Source organism: Nicotiana tabacum, chromosome 17 (assembly GCF_000715075.1).
Source record: "Nicotiana tabacum cultivar K326 chromosome 17, ASM71507v2, whole genome shotgun sequence".
Lineage (NCBI taxonomy): Eukaryota > Viridiplantae > Streptophyta > Magnoliopsida > Solanales > Solanaceae > Nicotiana > Nicotiana tabacum.
The window spans coordinates 131852268-131862688 of NC_134096.1; the positions used below are offsets into that span (position 1 = coordinate 131852268).

General features: G+C 34.9%; 1 protein-coding gene and 1 pseudogene across 1 annotated transcript; one reads left to right on the top strand and one right to left on the bottom strand.

Moving 5' to 3' along the window:
- The first annotated feature begins 789 nt into the window (after positions 1-789).
- On the top strand, positions 790-5665 carry LOC107770679 (ras-related protein RABF2a-like). Its single transcript, XM_016590013.2, has 7 exons — positions 790-1046; positions 1564-1641; positions 1753-1920; positions 2032-2080; positions 2415-2488; positions 4170-4263; positions 5327-5665. The coding sequence occupies exons 1-7, from the start codon at positions 1008-1010 to the stop codon at positions 5425-5427; spliced, it is 603 nt and encodes a 200-aa protein (XP_016445499.1). The 5' UTR covers positions 790-1007; the 3' UTR covers positions 5428-5665.
- Positions 5666-7713: 2048 nt separating this feature from the next.
- LOC107770683 (putative aspartyl protease At4g16563) lies at positions 7714-9171 on the bottom strand (annotated as a pseudogene).
- Between the last annotated feature and the right edge of the window lie 1250 nt (positions 9172-10421).

Genomic DNA, 10421 nt, shown 5'->3' on the forward strand with positions numbered 1-10421 from the left:
AAACTGGGAAGGTTCCAACAGAAGTCAAACTGGTAGGTAGTCGCGGCGTCTTATTACATCCCCCCCCCCCCCCCCCAAAAAAAAAAAAAAAACACACACACACAAAAAAAAGAAGAAAGGAAAGGTCCTGGGTTAAATTACATGCATCTCCCTCGACTTTGTAATTTAATTCCACCCCAATTTAAAAAACAAGTATAAAAGATACAAGTTTGAAAAGTTTAAATTGTCACGTAATTCTATGGTATTTTTTTGGTGAGTGTAAAGAAAATAATACATATTTAATATTTTTTCATGTTTTCCTTCATCGATTAGAAGGTCTAACTTGTTCATAACAATTCATAAAGATAATATTTCATTTCTTCAGTTAAATCTTGTGTTATGACAAATTAAGCCAAGTTAGAGGGAAGATTTATAGTTCAACATTTCAACTCAAATACTCCAATCTCCATGAGTCCATACTGACTAACTTAGAAAAAAAACAGAAAACTTTTCACCAAGCCTATATTTTTTTTATTGGATGTACCTGAAGGGACCACCAAAACAGTATGAATATACTGAATATTGGACCGTCAGTTCAATCTGAAACAATAAAGAAACATTAGAGACCAAATTAAAGTTTAACCTAAAAGATATGCACCACACAAAAATCTTTTCTTTTTAGATTATTTTACATAGGGGAAGGGGGACTGGACGGTGGAAAAATAACTGGCACAATTTGCATTATTTTCTTATTGATAGAAAATTCCAAGTCCAAATTAATAAGTTAATAGGAAAAAAAGAGTTGGAAAATTCCAGATAAAAATAAAGGAATCTTCTCATCATCAACAAGAGAGAGGAACTTTGGTTGAGTGTCCCTTTTTTTGCTATTTCTTGACGTCAACCTCTCTTCTTCCTCTTCCTTCTTTCAAGTCCTAATTCTAATCAGAACCCTAATCGAACAACCACATAAATCTCAATCACGACCAAATAATCACTTCTCTTTTGCAAATTTCGATCAATTAACAACTATGGCAACCAGTGGAAACAAGAATATGAACGCCAAATTGGTTTGTTCTCTCATCTTTGATTTTATCAATTTTTCCTTATGGGTTCAGCTTTAATTCCATAAAGATTCCTTCTTTTTGGCTTATATGATCTGGGTCTTTTTTAGTTCTTCAGAATTTTGATTCTTGCCTTAGAAATTTTTTTTTTTTTTTTTTTTTGGGGTTTGATCACGAAAAGTTCTTCAATTTGGATTTCTATTGCTCCTTGTTTCCTTATCTGTAAAGTTTAAATATGGTATTTCTCTTTATTTTTGTGCTTTGCCAGTAAGTTTATTATTCATGTTGGTTACTATTTGCTGATGCTATGTTGTCATAATAAAATTGGTTATGGTTAGAATTAGTTTGTACAGTAATATGCTCAATTTGATTTTTCACTTGCTTATTATTCATTTGTTAATGCTATGTTTTCATAGTAAACCTGGTTATGTATTTTTTCCATTGTAGCTATTATGATATCTTTTATGCCTTTTGCGGTTGTACTGAAGTTTGGATAAGGTAATGAAGTGTTTTTTGGTTGTAGGTGCTTCTTGGAGATGTTGGAGCTGGAAAATCTAGTCTAGTTCTGCGTTTTGTTAAAGGACAATTTATTGAATTTCAGGTAGGTTCTTGGTTTACCATTTGATATGTGAGCTGTAAAATCGAGTCTAGTTCTGCGTTTCCTATTTTATATTTGGACCTTTCGATTTAACTCAGCTTATGTTATGTGTAGGAATCAACTATTGGTGCAGCATTTTTCTCCCAAACAGTAGCAGTAAATGATGCTACTGTAAAATTTGAAATATGGGACACAGCAGGCCAAGAGAGATACCACAGTCTTGCTCCAATGTATTATAGAGGAGCTGCAGCTGCTATAATTGTTTATGATATCACAAATCAAGTAACTCTCTCACCTGATTCCAACTATTCGTTATAATTACTCGGTGCTGCTCTGAAAATATTTGCTAGCATGTGAACTTGTTAACTTAGTTTCTTAATTCTTTATTTATAGGCATCATTTGATAGGGCAAAAAAGTGGGTTCAGGAGCTTCAGGCACAAGGTACCTGTGACATCTTAAGTTGCATCCTTGTCTGACTTTATTCCTGTAAGGCTGTATCGAAATATCCTAACTTAAATTAGTATGTCTGAAATACTTGGTGATGTATGATTAGGAGTAAGGTAGAATCTTATGGCAAAAAATGCTGAAACAATCAATTAGTGTGTAATAGGAGGGGATCGATTGGACTTGGTGCTTCACATATGGGTGAGGCGAAAGTTGAACATTGTCACACAATGAAGCCAGAATGGGGATGATGCATGCAGCAGTGTTTTTTCAGTATAACGTATTGTCTTTTCATGTATCTTACTTTTCTCTTCCTCAAACTACGCCCCAGGTAATCCAAATATGGTGATGGCACTTGCCGGAAATAAGGCAGATTTGTTAGATGCAAGAAAAGTGGCTGCAGAGGTTAGTGTTTTCGTACCTATGACTCAACACTGCTTTCCATACCATCGATAGTAATGTGCAAAAGCACCACCAAAAGATTAGCCGGAGATATGGGTGTCAATTTACACATGATGTTGTTATTTGCCCAAGTTTTTAAGAATTGCGTGAATGATAGTTTCAACTACATGGCCGACATGACCAGTTATTCAAGGTTTGCAAGGTTATACCGGATACCCTACGGTATGGAGGTGTTCTTCAGTGCTCTTTTCTCAACCTCATGTTACTGCCTAGACCCGAAAATTAGAAATTTACAACATGCATGTGCTTAAACCATCATTCTTGGTCTACGCTGTTGTGTTTCTTTTTTTTTTTTCTTCCTTTTCTTGGGTTGCTTTTTTATTGAAAAAAATTGGTATCTCTCTCTCTCTCTCTCTCTCTCTCTCTCTCTCTCTCTCTCTCTCTCTCTCTCTCTCTCTCTCTCTCTCTCTCTCTCTCTCTCTCTCTCTCTCTTCCTCTCTCTCTTTCTCAGTAATGTTGGAATTGTTTGAAAAAATTTAATGAGCAATCTTTAATTTTGAGAAAGGTAACAATTATTCATCAGCACAAAGAAAGTGCTGGCAGGGTGGGAACTGGAAACAGAGAGAGTAACAAAGCTAATTACGGGTTTTGTGGAAAATTAGACTTCTCAAAAGAAAATTAGAATAGGTGAGCTTAATCCTTCAAACTTTGGCTTCACATCTTTTTGGACTAAGTTTGATCTGGGTGCTGTCCAAATATACAATGATGCACACTGGAGGAAACACGTCCAGATTATGCCACTTTGGATCACGCTTGGAAACACCCCACCCCAAACACATTAAAGAAAATAAAAATGTTGTTGCCAAAATAGGATTAGTGGCTCCCATTAAATCTAGATCAAGAAAATTCCCTAACAGGCACTCATACAGTTTCCATTTCTTAATAGTGGTGATATTTGTACATCAGTAGAAAATATAGAAAAATTATTCTGTTGGAGAGCCTATATGATTGAATCTTGGAATGAAATGGTTTCAAACAAAGTGAAATGGATAATCAGTATTCAAAACCTCAACTGTAGTTATTGATAACGGTGGGATCAAGGCTAGCTTGTGCACCTCGATTAGTTTATCGGCTGCCTACTACCAGCGTAGTCATCGAGTAACTCCAAACTGTAAGGTTTTGACAAATGAGAAGACTTACCTAGTGTTCTTTCGGTTGGATACGGAACCTTGGTTCCAAGATTGTTACTCCAGTTCCTCTACTGTTAGGCCACTTCCTTGGGGCCTAAACTCATATACAGGTCCTCTGACCCAGCTATGAGAAAAGAGGTTCTATATGGCAGAAAACCTGTGAGTTTGTGAAACTTGCAATTTAGATGTTTCTGTAGAAAACATTAAACCACACATTTTGAATTTTTCTTATAAACTGGGTTGGTAGTTAAAGATAGCATCATGGTCCAAAATTCAATTGGTTACTGAATGTCAATTCTTGTTGCCTATGACCCATTTTACAAATATAAATCTGTCTCTATGAGTTTTAGTCTATCTATTCACTTACTTAAATACACCATCCACAAGATCTCAAAGTTCTCAAGGCATTAGCATTATATCGGAATTGATATTCTAAATAACAGTTTTTTCACTGGAAGAGCATCATTACTGATACGTTACTAATGCTGTTTCAGGAAGCACAAACATATGCACAGGAGAATGGCCTTTTCTTCATGGAAACATCTGCAAAAACTGCATCTAATGTTAATGACATTTTCTATGAAATAGGTAAATACTTGCATTCATTTTCTGTGTTATGGGCTGCCAGCTTTTGTGGTAAGAGGTCATTTGCGTATGAAGTCAATGTTCTGCTCTTGTTGGCTATGCATATCATTATCGCGTGCTATCGGTTTTGAACCACTACTTATATGCATTTTGTATGACATGACGTTACTGGGAACAAAATTGAGTAATTACTTTGATACATTTTAATAAAGTAGAGGAAAAATAAATTATTAATTGGTCTAGACAATTGTTTATGATGAGGAAGTCAATGGATAATGCTTGTAAAATGTGTTTTTAGTAATTTTCAGTTATTGGATCTTTAGATTAGTTAGATGTGTTCATTGGAAACAATTAATAATACTATGTTCGGGTGCCATGTTCGTCCACTTATTAGAAACCTTGTATTGTTTATGTTGCAATTGACATGCTGATGCGGAGTAATAATACATGTTGCAGCAATACATATAAAAGAAGTAACAAAATGCCTTTAAAGTTGTTTAGTTAATCACCTCTTACCTATTATCTCTCATTTGTTTTTACTAATGTTTATAGTATTTTATTTAGTTATGAGAAGAGTTACTTTCTGGAGAGCACAGTGTTATTCATTCATCCATATTTTAGTAAATCTCATATTTCTTTTAGTTAGTATTCCAGTATATCTAAATCTTCCTCTTCCTCTTAGTGATGTTCTTAATTTGATATATTAAAAAATATAATTAACAATATTACACTAATTATTTTTATTCAAATATGATGATAAACGCAAATACTAGAGTGTAAAAAGTGATTTAATACAGGTTGAGTATATTATTGGTAACAAATCTCTGTTTGATTTAAGAACAGACACGTTTATATGATACTACATATCCAGATTTTAATACAATGAACCAAAACTCCCAATGACAAATACACTTTGGAACTTCCAAGGCGTAGTGGGTGGTTGATCTTACCTATTAAATATCTCTGTCCAAGTTGAATTTTGTTTTGTGTTCGACTTGTGCATATAACAGGGGACTTGTGATTTTTATCAATCTGAATAGTTCTTAAACTGTTTATTCACTTGCAGCAAAGAGACTGCCTCGGCTTCAGCCAACACAAAATCCATCTGGGATGGTTCTTATGGATAGGCCTGCTCAAACACCGGCTAGTGCTTCTTGTTGCTCTTAAATGTCTGTTAGTGCTTCTCACTACAATGCTGTTTTTTGTTTAATGTGTTTGTGCTGATTGTTAAGAGTTTGTTGTGCCATTTGTCCATCATTGTACAGATATTTCATGAAAAATTCTTCAAGATGATCGGCTCTTTTCTATGAATCCTCCTTATGTAATGAGATTCTCTCTCTATATATATATATGACATGCTTCAGTATGCTATTTAACAATATATAATAATATGTGCTCTTTCTTATGGGTTCCAATTCTAATGAGCTATGTTGCTCGGACTCTCCAAAATGATGCCGAACCCGTGTCGGATCCTCCAAAAATAATGTATTTTTGGAGGATCCGACACGGGTGCGGCATCATTTTAGAGAGTCCACACAACATAGCTAATGAGATTAGGATCATTAGTTGGGTCGCCCACGTGTAGTACAAGATGAAGCTAATTTACAACTCCTGTAATAGTATATATATAATGGTTTCCAAATAGTAGCTGTAATATATAGCAAGTAGAGTAATTGCTCAAGTCGGTGCATATTACGTTAAACTATAGTTTTGGTTAGTAAAATACTAGCTATAGTTTGAGTCCTCTTGTGGACGAGCATCTTTTTTTGGAGGAAATGACTGGGGGTAAGTTATCGTTTCGAAGACTAGCTTACTCAGTGGAAAACTATTTCATGTACAAAAACTGGAAAAGAAAGCTGACCTTTGATCTGGTGCCAAAGCTAGTGCCACAAAATCAAACTTAGATCCCAAGAGATGTCTTCCCGTACCAACTTTCTTAATTCTTACTGACCCTAGTCTGGCCACTATGAAAGATTAAAAATTGTTAAAAACGAGCTGTCAAACAAGAAGTTAGTTTTTTCTTTCATTTTCTGGTTTCACCTGTCTACGGCAAAGCAGTTTACTGCATGTCTCACTGTGGTGAGTCCTGTTGGTGATCAGGCGTTTGGACATAACAATTGTGAAATTCCGAAAAAAGTGAATCTTTTTTTCAAAGTTGAAAATGGTATTTGAAAATTAGATTTGTGTTTAGACATAAATATAATTTGGAGCTGTTTTTGAATTTTTGTGAGTGAAGTGAATTTTGAAAAATAATTTTTTGGAGTTTTTCAAATTCCAAAAAAAATTCGAAATTTAACTTCAGGTGAAATTTGAATTTTTTATGGCCAAACACTCCTTCCGAAAAAAAAGTGAAAAAAAATTCGGAAAAAAGAATTTTTTTTTTATTTTATGGCCAAATGGGCCCGTAAATCTGCCATTATCGATGATATCACTTGGTCGAGCTGTCCTCATCTTGACTACACTAATCACATATACACCAACCTCGTATCACTATTTAGTATTCAGGCCATTAGTTAGTAACTTGGGATTGGAATAATAGTTGTTGTTGGTTCGATTGAAGGGTAACAGTCGTTGTTGTATTGGAGCAACCATCAGTCAGCTATCAGTAATCGATATTGTTGAGCTAATCAATCTGAATTCTAGAACTCGACAACCACTGTTTGTTTTGGATTATGTGAATCCTTTTCTATTATATGCATAATATTAATCACTTTCACTGAAATAATAGAATAGCACCAACTACGCTAAAGAGACTGATTAAGTTAAGATTAAGAACAAACCTTATGAAAATGGAAAGCTGGAAATTCTAAAAAGATTATATCAGAATACAACCTCAAAATCGCCGAAAATCAAAGAAAGTTCCAATAATAACACGATACAAACAAATTGTACTAGCCTCCGTTTTACTCTTCTCAATGTGACTTTATAATATCTGTTCTATTCCATAACAAAAAGATATTCGTTCGTCATTGTCCTGTGAAAGGCTAAGAGATCTACTTTTAATAATTTCCTTCTTAATAACCGTTTAAAGCCAAAACAAGATGTCTTTGATATTTACAAGAGCTATAATAGTGTTTGAATCTCCTTAATATAAGAGGATCACATCAATCGTTTTCTATCATGTGACACACATAATCTTATACTTATTATTTATCATCATTGCCAAGTTATAAAACTGAAGCAAATCTTACGGTGATTATAAGGATCCTAGATTTTGATATCCCATCTTTGCAGGAATACAATCACTAGTTACATCTAAAATTATTAAAAATCATCATTTCCCCGTGAAGAAAAAATCATGTGAACTAATTCTTTTCTTAAAAGAACAAGAACAAGAAGATACATTTAATTTCAATATGCATGCTTCTTTATTTCCAAGCAACTAGCTAGTTCCATATATAGTCTTTTTGGACAAAAGCAGGTAGCAGATCGAAAATCAAAAAATTTCATTATTTATTTCTTGTGAAGTCCTTGAGAAGCTGCAGTTGAGGCACAATCAGTGTTTTGAAACCCAATCCTTTCCTTCTCCAAGTCATACACAACTTCCACATTTTGCTGTTGGAAGCTTCCAAAAATCCCAGCTGGCCCCTCTTTAGAATCTTCCATGCTTTGGAACAAGAAGCATTTCACCACCGTTGAGTTTCTTGGTGCACCCATGGCATAGAAGTTATTCCCATTGGGCAAAATAAGGCTCACATTGTTCAAGAAATGGAACGTAATTAAAGGAAAATCATCGGTAACTAGAGTATTAATGTTGTTATTAGGGCATGGGAGTCTATAACAAAGATCAAATCCTGTTTATGCCTCGACTTCCTTTGCTCGTGTGTAATTTATTGATGATTGAAAGGTGGTGAGAAGATTCGAGTAGAATGGCTCGGGTAGGTGTGTGTAAGTGGTTCCAGAATCAATCAACATTCCACCATTACCTAAAGAATCAAATTCTCTCAAGGCTAAGGGTACTTGTGTAGTGGCACCACCATTCCCCACAGTTATGGCCTCTAGGCCAATGTAATAGAAGTTAGGGTACATAGAGCTTTTCAACATAGGAGTAAATTGGAAATTTTCTTTAGAAGAAATGGCTTGTTCACCTACAACTAGAGGGCTAGACATATTAGGGTTATTTGCAAACTTGAAAGGCAAGAAGCAATGTGAAAAATCTTTTTGAAGAAACCCTAATTGAGAAGGTAAAGAAAGTGGTCCTTTCCCAAACCCTACAATCCCAATAGGCTCTCTATAAGTTGTTCCAACACATCCAAATACAAACTTTTGGACTTCCCTAATATTAGAATTAGGGTTTGAGTGTACTCTTAGGGTATCCTTAGTTAGGGTTCCAGTTACAACACCTTCACCATAAGTGTAAGCAAAAGAAGGACATGGCCTTGAGCAAGTGCCCTTAAGTAGGCTACTTAAAGAGTATCTGGCAACTGTGCATTGATCGAAAGGGTTATCAGAGCTATGGATATTAATACAAAAGTGACTATCACAAAAATCCCTAGAGGAAGAAGATGAAAATGAAGGAAAGAAGCTTGACATTAGCTTGTGATTCTTATAGTCATCACAATCTATACAATCAAAGGATAAGTTTCCACAAGGTACCCAAGTAAGGTCACTCCCTGTATCCATATAAACCTGGATAATTTGTGGGGGTGTTCCCAAATTCAAAGTTATCAAATAACCATCTCTCACTTCTCTTAATGGCTCCATTATGTCGTCCAACGTTTCTGAGGTTTTTTTCACTAAGTTATACGAAGACTTAGGAATCGAAAGGCTATTTTTCGAACGACTTAAACTTAACACCAAGGAAGAAGAAGGGGTTTTTTCCTTAGCATAGCATTGGTTAAAATGAACCAATGCACTAGAAAGAAAAGAGAAAATTAAGAAGCAAGTTGAGAGGCAGAAAGGTGTTGTCATTTTCCTTAAAAATAATTTCTTCACATGAAATAAGGCAAAGGGAAACTGGTATTTATAGCCAATTCTAGTGTTAATGGTGGAAATTAGGGTTTCTGAACTTCTACTTAGGCTTTTTTGCGCTAACAGATGTTGCATGGTGAAGAATAATTCTTTATTTTATTTTTTGTCTTTTTGTCTTTTTGGTTAATTTATAGACTTATAGTAGTTCAATATTTTCGTGTTAGGAAAGAAAAGAAGAAAGTGTACAGCGGATTCTTGACGTTCCACAAATATTTTAAGTTCAATATTTGTTTTCTTTCTTCAGATGTTTGCGGCAGTGAAAATTATGACTAAGCTTTGCATGGCTTATACTCATTCTAGAAAGGGATAATAGGCGGCATTACCTGAATGGATCGATTCCGTACGTACCAATGTATTAAAAAATTGTTAGGCGTGCTGTTATTTTATTTCTATCAAGTAACATTTTTATTTAGGACAGTTCATTAATTGTTAATAAAGTGAAGAGGGTATCATGTTTGAGTCTAGAGGCTGCCTTGTGAAAGCAAATTAGATGGACGAGTGGTTGGCACGAGCAGTGCACGTGGAAATGCACACAAAAAATGCTAGGAGTGCTATTAACAAATCGTTTTGCTAATTCATACTTGCAGATGATGACGCAAGAAGCTGCGCATCTGACAGAGATTTATATAAGATTTGGACCACTTTTCTAACAATTGTAGTTATGAATTTTAAAAGTAGGTGCACGAATTCACAGAATGTAGTAACTAGCAAGTTAGATTACAGCGTTAAAACGGTTTCTCGTTGAGACTAATTAGTAGTATGAAGGCTGGCTAGTTCTGGGGTCGGTCAGTTGAACCCACGGAAGCACGTGCTATTTTTATCACTGATAACTAGTGGGGTCATCTAGAAATAAGGTTGGGTCGGGTCATAACGGATCTGGTCAGTAGAATTTAGTTGGATCCGGTTATTAATTATTTAAGAAAGATAAAATAGTAGTTCCGTCTAACTAAGGGTATGAATAAGTAAATATTGGACGGTTTGGGCAAATCTGGGCCGAACTAATAATTACGAGCATATTTGTCCTAATTCGCATAGTTCACTAGCATATATGGCTATTTGCCGTATTATATATATATATATACATTAAAAAGAAAATTAACCTTATATACATAGTACAGTTTTTCGACAAATGGGGTTCGGACTGATGGGAATAAACCCCTACAGAAATAATATTCACAGTAATAAAAGCA

What these genes read in the sequence shown, in the direction of transcription:
- LOC107770679 (XM_016590013.2), top strand. Translation starts at nt 1,008, where the DNA reads ATGGCAACCAGTGGAAACAAGAATATGAACGCCAAATTG. An exon ending in TTTATGATATCACAAATCAA is followed by an intron (nt 1,921 to 2,031) that starts GTAACTCTCTCA and finishes CTTTATTTATAG; the next exon opens with GCATCATTTGATAGGGCAAA. An exon ending in CAAGAAAAGTGGCTGCAGAG is followed by an intron (nt 2,489 to 4,169) that starts GTTAGTGTTTTC and finishes ATGCTGTTTCAG; the next exon opens with GAAGCACAAACATATGCACA.